Here is a 15,596-nt window from a genome sequence, read left to right as displayed (position 1 = left end):
CTTTGGATGGAACCAATTTCAAGATCAGTATTTTATATCCCACCTGCAAATTGCCAGTAAATAAAGCCTTAAAACGTGTTTTCTAGGAAACATTTCCACAAATTATATTTGGAGACGCTCGATAAAAGTGTGGAATGATCAGCACCTCTGCAGCCAAATCACCCAGCCCCCCGTGTCATGGAATTCCTCCATGTCCCAGATTGGTTAAATTTCATTCTTTTAATTGTACAGGCACTCCCCTTCTTGAGTAATAGGTGACGTGTAAACTCAGTTACGTAGACAATTCATAAAAGGTTTGTTTCCTAAATGACCTGTATTATTGCAAGGGGAGGATGGCAAAGGCTTCCAGTCAGCTTCATCGATATAAAGTTGCCAAGGCTCGCTGCTCTTGCAGTTTCCACCACTACCAGTGCAACACCGGGAAGGCGAGTGAGAACGAGGGAAGTGGTGGAGAGCAATTGCCGGCTAAGTCACCAACATGTTCCAGAAGGTGCACCAGCCTTCACTTTGTTCACTTACCCTTTCACTGCCACCTTCTCCCCCAGAATTATCAACAAAATGGCTGGGGGTGGGAGGAAGCAGTGGTGTAGGGGGGAGCGGTGGCGTGGACAAAGCGACAGTTGGCAAGAAGCAGCAGGTGGTGAGAGGGGAGGAAACCCCATGCCAAACAAGCACATCGTCGGTGGACAGAGGCCTGAAGAAAGTGCTGTCAGCCAGGGGCTACACCTCGAGCCACATCAATAGCCACTTTGACCGGTCGATGTGGCAGCTGGTGAAGAAGGGCTCGTTGGTGCAGATCAGCAGCATCGGTGTCTAGTTTTAAAGTGAAACTATACTAAGTGCTGAAGGAACTAAGCAGGACAGGCAGCATCACTGTAGAACATGCATAGGTGATGTTACGGGTTGGGATCTTTCTGCTCGCTGACATACTCCTGCACTGTGTTCTTGTGTATTAACCAGCATCTGCAGTTCTTTGTTTCTACATAGTTTTAAGGTGATTCTGACTGGCATAAAATCTTACTTACGCAAGGGCTTGCAGAACGTAAATGGGGGAGCGTCTGTAATATTATTCTGTAAATAATTGCTCAGCACCCTAGTCTTGCAGAATACGTCAATAGCAACCGATGAGGCCAAAGGAAAAAAAACAATATAAAGGTTGAGAGCCTGGGAGGATAACTAAATCAATTTGAAATATGTTAAATGTAGTAGCAGATGTATAAATCAAAAGTTATCCCCTATTCTCACATGACCTCACTAAAGATTATGCAACCACAATCTGCATCCAATTTCCCTCATTCGACACAGGAGTTGCAAAATAGCTACCCAATAAATCCCATGGGCATTTCTAAACTAAACTAAATTATTAGGTGTGGTTCTCAAAGGAGACCAATATGAAGAATGTATTTAACACACATTCACAATGCATACTATCTTTCATTCTGAATCAAATACATTTACAGGAAGCCCTCTGGGCTTCAGTGGATATCCCCAGATAATTAAGACTCCTGCCTTTAACGCAACACAGTTTAATTCACTTTTAGATTCATACAGTAGTATTCACTGAGGCCCAGTGAGCTTGAAGAGAATTCAGAAATCAGGACCTAATGCATCAGCTGCAAAGCATCAGAATCTCCAAACAAACAAATAGCAGATTATCAGAATTTTACTATAATTAATCAGATGCATTGACAAATCAGTTTAACTTCAAAGTTATAGCTTAAGTGCACAGCCCAAGAACTGTTCAATAGGCATGAAGCAGCCATCATAAACCTTTCAGGTGAAAGGAAAAATGGAAAAGCTTGCAAGTTGCACTTTAGATATTAATTGTACTATTATGAAAAAAATAATTTGACAATACTTTTATTTACAACAATATTTCCATGTAAAGGCTCTCAACAGAGAAGCTGAGCAGTAGGCATCATACTAGTTGATGGGAGTTCTCTACCTGGGGAGACAAAAAGGTATTCACTTTAGAATTTGAAATATATAATCAGAGATGCATTAAGATAAACACCAAGTAATTTAACCAGAGGGAAAATATAGCATGCTTTCCTGATAAGTGCCATAAAAAATAATTTTCCAAGACTACACTCATATTAGAGTGAACAAAATAGAGAGAGTACAGAGGAGATTTACTAGAATGTTGCCTGGGTTTCAGCAACTAAGTTACAGAGAAAGGTTGAAGATAGGTCATTATTGTTTGGAGCGCAGAAGGTTAAGGGGGGACTTGATAGAGGTCTTTAAAATGATGAGAGGGATAGACAGAGCTGACATGGATAAGCTTTTCCCATTGAGAGTAGGGAAGATTCAAACAAGAGGACATGATTTGAGAATTAAGGGACAGAAGTTTAGGGGTAACATGAGGGGGAACTTCTTTACTCAGAGAATTGAATTGAATTGAATCCTTTATTTGTCATTCAGACCTTTCGGTTGTTGCTGTGTGGAATAAGCTTCCAGTGGAAGTGGTGGAAGCAGGTTTGATTTTATCATTTAAAAATAAATTGGATAGGTATATACACGGGAAAGGAATGGAGGGTTATGGTCTGAGTGCAGGTAGATGAGACTAGGGGAGAATAAGTGTTCGGCGTGGACTAGAAGGGCCGAGATGGCCTGTTTACGTGCTGTAATTGTTATATGGTTACACTCCCTATGTTATTCCAGTGACACCAACACAGGAAATCTAGTGGTGTGGCAGCGCCTTAGAAGCTGCAGAATTTACATGACTGGTCCAATTGAATTTCTGGTCAATGGCAATCCAAGAATGTGGATGGTAAATGACATCTCACTGAAAATGACACTGAATATCAAAGAAAGTGGTTAGGTAGTGGTAGAACCTGGTATGGTCCATGATTATCTATCTCATTGGAGACCCTCAAGACTATCTTTCATCGGACTTAACTGGCTTTATTTGCACTAAACATTATTCCCTACACTGTGGATGGCTTGATTGTAATCGTGTATTGTATTTGCGCTGACTGGTTAGCACGCAAGAAAAGCTTTTCACTGTACCTCGGAACATGTAACAATAAACTAAACTTAACTTCCACAGTGCCAGGACTATTCACCACTCAACAGCATATGTTTGAATGTTATCTCAGTTTGGTTCGTTGTCATGTGTACAGTGAAAAGCTTTTTGTTGCATGCAAACCAGTCAGCAGAAAGACAATACATAATTACAATCGATCCATTTAGTGTGTAGATACATGATAAGGGAATAACATTTAGTGCAAGGTAAAGCTAGCAAAGTCTGATCAAGGATAGTCCAAAGGTCATCAAAGAGGTTCTCTGGTTGTGGTATGATGATTCAGTTGCCTGATAACAGCTGGGAAGAAACTGTCCCAAATCTGGTGGTGTGCATTTTCACTTCTATGTTTGCCTGATGGGAGAGGGGAGAAGCGGGAGTGGCCAGGAAGGTTTTGCTGACTTTCTAATGAAAGATTATTGAAGCAGATGATGGCAGTTGGACCTAGGACACTGTCTTGAATGCCTGCAGTCTCAGAGTTGGGATCAGTAACAACCACCTACATTTGTCTAATGCATAGCTCCAACCATTGGAGTGATGCCCACCAGTACAAATTTTAAAGGGGTTCTGTTATGCCGCAGGTTGCATTGACATCAAGGGCATTTACTTTCATTTCCAAAATTCAACTCACGAGGCAAAGGCTGAATTGGTCTGTTCACCAAGCGGCTCAGGTACAACCCAAACTGAGCAGTGAGCAGGTGAGTGCCACTTGATGGTAGAATACATTCTATCATTTTACTGATGTTTAAGGATATTAGCCAGATTCGATCTGTACCATTTATTGTCAGTGTACTGCATCTTTGGTAATGATATTGCAGCAACTTGTCAGGAGTTTTTTGTACCAAAACCAGGATGATGGCACAACCCATTGTTCGCAGTTGTTTCCATTTGGGAATTATTTAAATTGCTAAAGAGAAACAGATCCATCTTCATAAGACATTCATTGGTAGACTTGTATCTAATATTGTTTGTTGCGGCTATGAACAAAATGTGAATTAGTTACGGAGACAGGATAATTTGTGAAATTCCACACTGTTGTTGGTTCTGGTACATCAGAAAGCGTTTACAGTATCACAGTATCACTCATTTTATAAAATTCACATCATATGTACCAGTAACACAAAACAGTTGAGGTTTTCAATACTGGATCATTCCAGACAATGATACTTACTGAATAATGTTTCATTTCTTGAGGAATTGGTGCCATACAAGCAGGAATGGAGCTGCAAAGCCAGAGCCAAAAAACACTGACATCATTGCCAACAATCTCCATTTGTTCTCCACAGAGAAGGGCAAATTCTAGGACAACAAAATAAAATAAAATATCTTGAATCGCAGGAATTGATTGCATGTAAAATGTTATTGTACACAAAAAAAATGACTTGGTACATCAGCAAGCGTTTACATTGTCATAGTTTTACTCTTTTTGTTGAGTTCACATCACATGTACCAATTTCACCAAGGGGGGGAAGAGAGGGAGGGGGGGAAGAGAGAGGAGAGGGAGGGGGGGGGGAGAGAGAGAGGAGGGGGGAGGGGAGAGGGGGAGGGGGGGAAGAAGAGAGAGAGGGAGGGGGGGAAGAGAGAGGGAGGGGGAAGAGAGAGGGAGGGGGAGAGGGAGGGGGGGGAAGATGGAGGGAGGGGGGGGGACGAGAGGGAGGGGGGAAGAGGAGAGGGAGGGAAGAAGATAGAGGGAGGGGGGGAGAGAGGGAGAAGAGAGAGTGAGGGGGGAGGGAGAGCAGGGAACGGGGGGGGAAGACGAGAAGTGATGGGGGGAGAGGGATGGGGGGGGAAAGAGAGAGGGAGGGGGAAGAGCTGAGGGGGGGGGAAAGGAAGAGAGAGGGAGGGGGGAGAGAAGGGAGGGGGGGAGAGAGAGGGAGGGGGGAAGAGCGGGCGGGGGGAAGAGAGGGGAGGGGGGGGAGAGAGGGGAGGGGGGGACGAGAGTGGGAGGGGGGAGAGAGGGAGGGGGGGAAGAGAGGGAGGGGGGGAGCGGAAGAGAGGGAGGGGGGGGAAGAGAGAGGGAGGGGAAGAGAGAGAGAGGGAGGGGAAGAGAGAGAGAGGGAGGGGGAGAAGAGAGGGAGGGGGGGAAGAGAGAGGGAGGGGGGAAGAGAGGGAGGGGGGACAGAGGGAGGGTGGGGAGAGGGAGAAGGAGAGAGGGAGGGGGGGGAGAGGAGAGGGAGAAGAGAGAGGGAGGGGGCGGGAGAGGGAGGGGGGGGGAAGAGGAGAGGGAGGGGGGGGGGGCGGAGGGGGGGGGGAGAGAGGGGGGGGGAGAGAGAGAGGGGGGGGGGAGAGAGAGGGGGGATGAGATGAGGGGGGGGAGAGAGAGGGGGGGGAGAGAGAGGGGGGGAGAGAGAGGGGGGGGGAGAGAGAGGGGGGGAGAGAGAGGGGGGGGGGAGAGAGGGGGGGGGGGAGAGAGAGGGGGCGGGGAGAGAGGGGGGGGGGGAAGAGAGAGGGAGGGGGGGAGAGAGAGGGAGGGGGGAGAGAGGGGGGGGAGAGAGGGGGGGGGAGAGAGAGGGAGGGGGAGAGAGAGGGAGAGAGAGGGGGGGGGGAGAGAGAGGGGGGGGAGAGAGAGGGGGGGAGAGAGAGGGGGGGGGGGAGAGAGAGGGGGGGGAGAGAGAGGGGGGGTAGAGAGGGAGAGAGAGGGGGAGAGAGAGAGGGGGGGGAGAGCGAGAGAGAGAGAGAGGGGGGGAAGAGAGAGTGGGGGGGGAGACAGAGAGGGAGGGGAGGGGGGGGAGAGAGAGGGGGGGGGGAGAGAGGGGGGAAGAGAGAGGGGGGGGGGGAAGAGAGAGGGGGGGGGGGAAGAGAGAGGAGAGGGAGGGGGAGAGGGAGGGGTGGAAAGAGGGCAGAGAGGGAGGGGAGGAGAGAGAAGGGAGAGGGAGGGAGAGAGAAGGGGGAAAGGGAGGGCAGAGAGGGAGGAAGTGCTAGCGAGCAGCCGCCGCTAAGATGGCGGCCATGGTGACCTTGATGGGGCGGCGTCGCTCCAACACACAACTTCACTCTCCGGTTTCCCGCTGGAATCCCCGCCCATGCCGGTGTGCGCCGGCCCAGCCGCCATCCCTCCAGCCTACCTTTCCCGGGCCCTCCTCGTAATGGGACCTGCGGATGAGCGAGGTGCTGAAGTTGCGCACCGTGCGGGCCCACACCATGTCTACAGCAGCGGCGGCGGCAACGTCCGTCAATGGCGTCACGTCACCCCCCCCCCCCGGAAACGGAAATGAACCTGTGCATGGGACCAAAGATCCTCTAGCGCTATAGGATCTTTCCACCGGACTACAAGTACCAGGGTGCACCGCGCACAAGCCCAGTCACGGGATAGGGTTACTGGAGTCACGTGGCACTAACCCTACGTCACTGAGCCATGAAGCCATCCCTTCGGCCCAACTTGTCCATGCTGACCAACCTGTCTGCTCGAGTTTGTCCCATTTGCCTAGAATCAGTTAAAATACATTTATTGTGAAATGTAGAAACAAAAGAACTGCAGATGCTAGTTAAGACACACAGTTCTGGAGTAACTAAGCAGGTCAGGCATTATCCCTGGAGTAGAAACATAGAAACATAGAAAATAGGTGCAGGAGTAGGCCATTCGGCCCTTCGAGCCTGCACCGCCATTCAATATGATCATGGCTGATCATCCAACTCAGTATCCTGTACCTGCCTTCTCTCCATACCCCCTGATCCCTTTAGCCACAAGGGCCACATCTAACTCCCTCTTAAATATAGCCAATGAACTGTGGACTCAACTACCTTCTGTGGCAGAGAATTCCACAGATTCACCACTCTCTGTGTGAAAAATGTTTTTCTCATCTCAGTCCTAAAATATTTCATCTTTATCCTTAAACTGTGACCCCTTGTTCTGGACTTCCCCAACATCGGGAACAATCTTCGTGCATCTAGCCTGTCCAACTCCTTAAGAATTTTTACAGTATGCTATGAAATGCCATGAAGAGTACATGGGTAGGTGACAATTAGGGCCAAACATGAAGGGTCCTGACCTGAAATGTCAGCTATCCATGTTCAACAGCGACACTTTTCTCATCTATCCATCCATCCATCCATCTATCCATCCATCTATCTATCTATCTATCTATCTATCTACCACTTCCTGTCTGCGTTGTATATTGATTTTAGAAAAAACGCTATCATCTATCTACCATCTTCTATCTTGTATTCTTGTATCTTGTATTCAAATTTATTGTCATTGTCTCAATTAGAGACAACAAAATGAATTTTCCTTACAGGCAGTATCATAAAAATAAATACATAATAAATAATAAGACATATTAAAAATAAAATTGAATTAAAAAAAGAAAAGCACAAACACAGAAAGTCCACGACACAACATAACACAGTGGCACCAAGGTGAGGAAGGCACCATAGTCCAGCCAGCCTCCCCTCCGATCTTCCCAGATGTTCATCCGTGGTCTGGGCCTTCCGAGCACCCGCAGTCGCCACCCCGGTCGGCCCGATGCTCAGGCCCTCACGTCGGGCTGGTGGAACGCCGACGCCGATCCCCGACGGTGAACATCCTCCTCCTCAGCGGCACTACTTACTGCAAATGGTGGCTTGGGTGTGGCTTGAAGTTGAAAGGCACTACTTACTGTAAATGGTGGCTTGGGTGTGGCTTGAAGTTGAAAGACACTACTTACTGCAAATGGTGGCTTGGGAGCTTTGGTTTGAAGGGCACTATTACTGCAAATGGTGGCTTGGTATATTTGGCTTGAAGTTGAAAGGCACTACTTACTGCAAATGGTGGCTTGGGTGGGCATGGGTGTGGCTTGAAGTTGAAAGACACCACTTACTGCAAATGGTGGGTTGGGTGTGGCTTGAAGTTGAAATACACCACTTACTGCAAATGGTGGCTTGGGAGCTTTGAAGTTGAAAGGCACTACTTACTGCAAATGATGGCTGGTGTGGCTTGGGTGTGGCTTGAAGTTGAAAGACACCACTTACTGCAAATGATGGCTTGGGTGTGGCTTGAAGTTGAAAGACACCACTTACTGCAGATGGTAGCTTGGGTGTGGCTTGAAGTTGAAAGACACCACTTACTGCAAATGGTGGCATGAAGTTGAAAGGCACTTCTTACTGCAAATGGTGGCTTGGTTGCTTTGGTTTGAAGTTGAAAGGCACTACTTACTGCAAATGGTGGCTTGGTTGCTTTGGCTTGAAGTTAAAATGCATTACTTACTGCAAATGGGGGCGTGGGTGCATTGGCTTGAAGTTGAAAGGCAGTACTTACTGCAAATGGTGGCATGAAGTTGAAAGGCACTACTTACTGCAAATGGTGGCTTGGGTGCTTTGGCATTAAGTTGAAAGGCACTACTTACTGCAAATGGTGGCATGAGGTTGAAAGGCACTACTTACTGCAAATTGTAGCTTGGGTGCTTTGGCATTAAGTTGAAAGGCACTACTTACTGCAAGTGGTGACTTGGGAGCTTTGGTTTGAAGTTGAAAGGCACTACTTACTGCAAATGGTGGCTTGGGTGCTTTGGCTTGAAGTTGAAAGGCACTACTTACTGCAAATGATGGCATGAGGTTGACAGGCACTATTATTGCAAATGGTGGCTTGGTTGCTTTGGCTTGAAGTTGAAAGGCACTACTTACTGCAAATGGTGGCTTGGGAGCTTTGACTTGAAGTTGAAAGGCACGTCTTACTGCTAATGGTGGCTTGGGTGTGGCTTGGGTGTGGTTTGAAGTTGAAAGCCACTACTTACTGCAAATGGTGGCTTGGATGCATTGGCTTGAAGTTAAAAGGCACCACTTACTGCAAATGGTGGCATGAAATTGAAATGCACTACTTACTGCAAATGGTGGCTTGGGTGCTTTGGCTTGAAGTTGAAAGGCACTACTGTAAATGCACTTCCTGTTTGCACTGTATATTGATTTTAGATAAAACGCTACCACTTACGGCTGAGATTTTTGGCCATCTTACTCAGTGCCCCTCTGCTGAGCAGGTGCAGAGCATTCTTCCCATCAATGAAAAATAAAAGTGTTATTAGTTTAAAAAAAAATGTTGAGAATCTCTCTCCTGTCAATCACTCCATGAAAGCCACACCTTTTCCGGAGGGGTTATAAAACCCGGAAATGTGGGTGTGGCTCAGTCTCTGCAAGATGGAGGAGGGAGAGGTCACGACTCGCTGTCTTTAGTGGCTTTGCACCCTACTTCAAATGGTATGAAACTGCACTTGAATTTGGTGGCCTTGCACCCTGCTAGAAGTGGTAAGAAACTGCACTTTAATTTGATGGCCTTATACCTTGCTTGAAATAGAATTTCAAGGATTAGTCGTGAGTCAACTACCAGCCCACCAGCCGTGAGTGAGTGAGTGAGTTGCCAGCACAACAGGCTTGATTGACTGAGACGCCAGCCCAAGAATCCATTTGGCGCACAATTTGCATACTAGCCCTCTGGAAACCAGTCCCTTCAGCCCACAACACCCATACTAGCGCTCCAGAAAGCCCCCCCCCCCCCCCCCCCAACTGGCCACCAATATTAGAATTGGTGGAGAGGTGGAATATTGCATTGGATGACCAGCCCTCCTTTGTGATGCTGGGACCCAACGGGTCCCACTTAATAATAATAATGGATGGGATTTATATAGCACCTTTCTAGAATACTCAAGGCGCTTAGTCTAGTATATATTGTAAATAGCTGCGGTCCCAGCACCGAGCCTTGCGGTACCCCACTGAAATGCCTGCCATTCTGAAAGGGACCCGTTAATCCCTACTCTTTGTTTTCTGTCTGCCAACCAATTTTCTATCCATGTCAGCACTCCCCCCCCCCAATACCATGTGCCTAAATTTTGCTCACTAATCTCCTATGTGGGACCTTATCAAATGCTTTCTCAGAGTGCTCTAGTTTTGTCCCACATTCCAAAGATGTGCAGGTTTGTAGGTTAATTGGCTTCTATAAATTGTCCCTAGGATGGAACTAGTGTGCAGGTGATTGCTAGTTGGTGTGGACTCAGTAAGCTGAAGGCCCTATTTCCATATTGTGTCTGAAACTGAACTAAACTGCACCTCATCTCCCATCAGGACACATTCTTAGACGTCTGGACTCGATATCGAATTTTCCAACTTCACTCCACTTCCTCTTTCTTAGTTTGCATTAGAAATTATGATTTCTGCATGTCATCATTTTGACTCGGATGAAGGAACTGCAGATGCTGGTTTGAACTGAAGATAGATACAAAATGCTGGAGTAACTCAGTGGGACAGGCAGCATCTCTGGAGAGAAGGAATGGGTGATGTTTCGGGTCGAGACCCTTCTTCAGAAACACAATGTGCAACTTTAACTCATTTGGTCTCAGCTTTTCAGATATTACATTTTTTCCTCTTTTTTTTCCTAGTTTTGACAAAGGGTCTTTGATGTGAAATGTTAGTTGTTTCTCTTCTCAGATATATTTCTTGATTTGCTGAGTGCTTCTAGCACTTACAGTTTTATTTTTATTTCTGATTTCCAGCAACTGCTGTTTTATGATTTCCACTTCTTGTTGGCCTTAAGTTTTTGATATTCCATTACTTTTAGGACATTTACCTCTCCCCTCCACCCACCCACAAATCCACATAAATTCATTTGCTCCCCCTTCTATGTTGTTTCTCCTATTCCCTTGCCTCAATTTCCTCACAAGCCTGTTATCCTTGCGTGGGTCTTCTCGATCACTGAACTTTTTTTTTGTACCATGGCAACCCTGATTATACACATTAGGTTACATTTTGTCATATCAATGATTTAGTAAATAGCAGGATTATGTCAGTATTCACCTTTTATATTGGATCTTAACATCGGATCTGCTTTTGGGTAATGACGTGCAATATATAGAAAGTTCATCGCACAACTACAACCAGTTTGTTGATGCGATCTACACAGTAGCATGCAAAACCATTCCGCGGGTATGCTGGCTTAACTACATTGCACACGTGGATGCTGAAACTGCTGACTAAAGGGCCTGTCCCACGAGCATGCGACTGCATGCGGCAAGCGCGACCAAACCGGAAGCGGGGGCCGCGCCGAGGTCGAGTGATCCCGTACGAGTTGATGTGAAGTTCGAGCGAAGTCCGTGGGAATTTCGCGCTAGGCGTACGCTGTCAGGACGCTGCGTACGGTGTCGAGACGCTGCGCACACCCGTCGAGGCGGTGCGTACGGCCTCAATGCGGCTGCGGGCCGGCGGGCTGTTGACGCGCGGAATTTTTGAACATGGTCAGTTTTTCAGAGCCCTGTGCGATGTCGGGACCAGCCCCGCACAACTCCATACGGCTCCGGCGATCGAAGTGGGACCAGCCCCGCGAGGCCATATGGCTCAAGGGACCACGTTAGGTCATGCTTGCCGCATGCAGTCGCATGCTCGTGGGACAGGCCCTTTATTCTCTATGTACGAAGAACTTTTCGATGAAGATCCATTTGCAGACAAAACAGCTGGGATGGGGAAACAGCACACAGATGCACTCAATGAGGCAAAACGCAGACAATGTCAGGAGCTAATAGAAACAACAGACCTACAACACAGCATCAGGAAGGCATGGGTGACACTGAGATGTCTCAGTAATGACCCCACCTACAGTAAACCACGTGGAAATGTGACTGCTAACCAGGTTGCCCACCAGTTGTTGCTAAACGGCAAGAGTAGTGGTAAGAAACCTCCGCCCCTAAAGGTTGTTAATGGCAACAACCGAAACGACGGATGGTACATCCAACCTTTCACCATGGACGAACTCAACAAAGCCCTGAATGTGATGAAACCTAACAAGGCAGCTGGCGTAGACAACATCAGAACTGAGATGCTGCAACATCTAGGTCCCAGAGCATGAGAATGGCTGCTGGAAATTGTTAACATTCCACGAATCTGGCGGAAATCCAAGGTTGTTCCTTTACCAAAACCAGGCAAAGATGCCAATCTTCCCAGCAGCTACTGGCCTATATCCCTGCTGTGCCACCCATACAAACTGATGGAAAGATGCACACTGAACCGTATCACGCTGGATGTAGTAGCAATGTTACAAAATTTTGAGATTAAAAAAATTAAGTCTTTAATTTATCCCATCAGATAAAGCACAAAAATAAGTTTAATTTGACACCTAATTCACTTGCATATCTTCAGTATTAAAAAAAGTTATGGCCATTTTCATACTCGGAAATTAGCATCTTGTTCCCTAGTGATTTTCCATTAACTTAACACAAAAGCTGTGATCGAGGACAGTGAAATGGCCATAACCTTCTTAAAAATTAAGAGAACTGAAAGAAATTTTCAGTTATTGTAGATTGAAGCATTCTGAAACAAATATGAAACAATCTTACTTGGATGATCTGAAATTAAAGCATATAATTAGTTAGTTACCCAATTGTAGCTAATTCCAAACTTCAATTACTAGATCTAAACATCTATCCATTTCTTAAGAAAAGATTAACATTTTTAAATAGCCTAAGTGTCCAAATAACATTCACAAAGAATTCACAATAAAACATGGTTTTTAAATCTCATTTACATTAATTTATAGGCCAAATGGAAGGAATTTAGTGTTCAGTTGCTGTAAATTAATGGCCATTTAATTCAGCTTTCGAGTGGGATCCTGTGGAACTCTGTGGAACGCGCTGGTTTGGAACGTTCCCATTGCGGAGGATTTGTACCCCATATGCCCAGAAAAATACTGCGGGATTTAATGAGGCCCCAAATTAGATGCTCGCAACATAAAACTTTGAATAAAGGGATCTTAAGAAGCCCTTTTTAATGTAAAAATAAACAACCTACCTTCCGTTGTCCCCTGTATGAGATCCGTCCCGTTGTCGGCGGTCGTGGGTTTAGAGGATAATTTTTAACCTATTATAACAATTAAATTAACCTATTAAGTTTAAAAATAGCTGCAGCGAATGAACCTCACAGTGATTTTTCGTCAGCAACTAAGTAGGCTGAATAACCTCGATTTGCATAGCCTAGGGAAAATCACGTTTTAAATCCGCCCCCCCTCTCAATGGCGCCAAAATCGCGCACACGGGCAGGGACAGACCTGCAGCCCCGCTCAAGGTAGGTTTTGCAACATACCTAGATGTACACGATGTTTTGATACCTGAACAGGCTGGATTCCACCAGGGAAAGTCAACAACAGGACAACTTATGAACCTCACTCAGCACATTGAATATGGCTTCGAGTGGAAGCTGATCACAGGTGCAGTATTTGTAGACTTGTCTGCAGCATATGACACTGTAAACCACCGTACCATGAAAGCCAAACTGTAACTAACACTACAGGACTGTCATCTTGTCCAGTTCATCATAACAATGATGGAAACCGCAGCTTCTTCATATGCCTGAATGGTCAGAACAGCTGTAAGAATGGTCTACCACAGGGTAGTGACCTTGCCCCAATGTTGTTCAATATATACACCAATGACCAACCCATCACCCTGAAAAGTAGGTTGTTTCTGTTTGTCGATGACTTATGCATCACAATGCAATCCTCAGACTTCAGCCATATTGAGACTGTACTAGAGGCTGCTCTGCAGAATATGACAACATACTACCAACACAATTCCCTGCGCCCAAACCCAACAAAAACGCAAAGCGCAGCTTTCCAACTCCGGATCCGGGATGTGAAACGTCAACTGCAGGTGCGATGGAATGATGTCCTGTTGGAACACTGCAAAGCCACAAAGTACCGAGGTGTGGTCCTCGATCATACCTTCTCATATCGCCAACATGTTGAGAAAACCAAGGCAAAGGTCAACACCCGGAACCATGTCATCGAAAATTTGGCAAACAGCTCATTTGGAAGTGACCCAACAACAATCCACACTGCAGTCTAGTGCTCTGTGTCTTAGTGGCAGAATATGCAAGCCCCGTATAGAGCTGCTCTAAACATGCAGACATGGACTCTGCATTGAACACTGCCTGCAGGAAAACCACAGGATGCCTGAAGCCGACAAAGGTTGAACACCTGTACGAGCTGGCAGGCACCGACGAACTATTTTGAAGACGTGATTGGGCAGCTGCTGTAGAACGCTTCAATGCAGACACAGACCCTCGCCACCCCTTGCACAATCACCAACATGCCAAGAAACACCTGAAGATTCGGAACAGCATCATGGAACTAGAGCCAACCGTACCAGGCACCAAAACCAAACCACAGATGGCACCAGGACACCACCTGGCTTATACTACCGAAACCACCACCGCACGGGCGTGGGACGTTGCGGACTCAACCTGAAGAAGTGGGGCCTCTCGAACTCTGGCAAGAGCAACTGTGGAGAGGTACAGACAACGGCCCATCTACTGACTTGCAGCGGAGAGGCATGCACTGCGGACAATCTCCGCAGAGGCACAGATGTGGCACTGGGTGTGGCAAAGCGATGGCAGAACGCCGTCTGACACACGAGAGAACTAACCCAATGTCATTGAGCATTGTTCAGCATCCTCAAATTAATGTCATCAGGACCTTTGATCTTTATTATTTTTCAAAAATGATTTACTGTGCATGATTTCTGGATTACGGAACTGAAATAAGCCACATTTATCCATTTTGTGATCTTCTAAACGTACGAGAGGTCGGTTAAGTACATGGAATACTTGAAACTGTTTTTTCACCCTTGGGAGGACTCGGACTAATAAATATTTTAAATGTATATTTTACAGCAATCCACAAGACATTTTAGGTATTGAAAATAGTTTGTTTTTTATTAAGAACATGACTGATATCCTCTACCCTTGATTCAAATGAATGGTTTAGTTCCATTCTTTTTTAAACACAATTAGATTCAAGAAACATTCTGCCACATTTCAGTGTAGACTATTAAAAGAAACAGAACACCCTAATATATAGATTTCCAAACTAAGTCGCTCTACTCAAATTTATGTTCTAACTTTAACAAAGAAATTACTCAGAGTTCAAAGATTTCTCCTAGGATTTTCATCTACGTAAACCGTTTTGTTCTCTGTATTTCTAATCAAGAAGTTGAGTAAATTCTGGTAATGTTCCATGACATTTTAATTTGCTAAAATAATATTTCAACCCAATACCACACTGTCCATTGAAAGACACTCCAAAGATTTATTTTGAATTGTATTGTACAACATTTTGATGAATGTAAAAATAATTGATTGTGGTCGAGATTGTATAAATCTCACATTTTGCAAGTCATTCCAATCTTTTAAGGATATTGGAAATTTAACTGAGGAGACCTTCAAATTATTAATATGACAAAAGATCAAGTCTTTACATTTATGGTGATGGCTGGGGGTTGAATAACAGTGCATCAATGTGGAGGAGTACATACATCAATGCTATGGATATGGAGGTCCTGTCAAATCTAATGACTGAGGCCCCAGTTGTGGATTAAGATTTGATATGGAGCCCAACTATGTAGATGTTAATACAATGCATCTTTATTTTGTTTATATAAGCACACAGAGAAGAGCACTAAAGGGAATCTCTCAGTTAGAGCATATAGTTAGAAGCAAAGGGCAGTGGAGGCCAAGTCACTGGATGGATTTAAGAGAGAGTTAGATAGAGCTCTATGGGCTAGTAGTGTCAAGGGATATGGGGAGAAGGCAGGCACGGATTATTGATAGGGGATGATCAGCCATGATCACA

General features: G+C 45.7%; 1 protein-coding gene and 2 non-coding genes across 5 annotated transcripts; all 3 read right to left on the bottom strand.

Moving 5' to 3' along the window:
- Positions 1-1,510: 1,510 nt before the first annotated feature.
- LOC116970756 (cytochrome c oxidase subunit 7C, mitochondrial) lies at positions 1,511-6,223 on the bottom strand. 3 transcript variants are annotated; one of them, XM_033017239.1, is made up of 3 exons: positions 6,088-6,223; positions 4,190-4,321; positions 1,511-1,939 (listed from the first exon to the last, which is right to left on the bottom strand). In XM_033017239.1, the coding sequence occupies exons 1-2, from the start codon at positions 6,163-6,165 to the stop codon at positions 4,205-4,207; spliced, it is 195 nt and encodes a 64-aa protein (XP_032873130.1). In that variant the 5' UTR covers positions 6,166-6,223; the 3' UTR covers positions 1,511-1,939; positions 4,190-4,204. The 3 variants fall into 3 exon arrangements, with proteins under 3 accessions (XP_032873130.1, XP_032873129.1, XP_032873131.1); XM_033017238.1 differs by having other exon boundaries at positions 1,511-1,945; positions 4,194-4,321; XM_033017240.1 differs by having other exon boundaries at positions 4,194-4,321.
- Positions 4,071-4,134, bottom strand: LOC116971673. The gene has a single exon (XR_004411550.1). It is a non-coding gene; the product is annotated as a small nucleolar RNA Z39 (small nucleolar RNA).
- On the bottom strand, positions 4,409-4,472 carry LOC116971674. The gene has a single exon (XR_004411551.1). It is a non-coding gene; the product is annotated as a small nucleolar RNA Z39 (small nucleolar RNA).
- Positions 6,224-15,596: the final 9,373 nt, after the last annotated feature.

Source organism: Amblyraja radiata, chromosome 3, assembly GCF_010909765.2.
Source record: "Amblyraja radiata isolate CabotCenter1 chromosome 3, sAmbRad1.1.pri, whole genome shotgun sequence".
Lineage (NCBI taxonomy): Eukaryota > Metazoa > Chordata > Chondrichthyes > Rajiformes > Rajidae > Amblyraja > Amblyraja radiata.
Note: the sequence above shows the minus strand (reverse complement) of the source record. Positions and strands in the feature narration are given on the sequence as shown.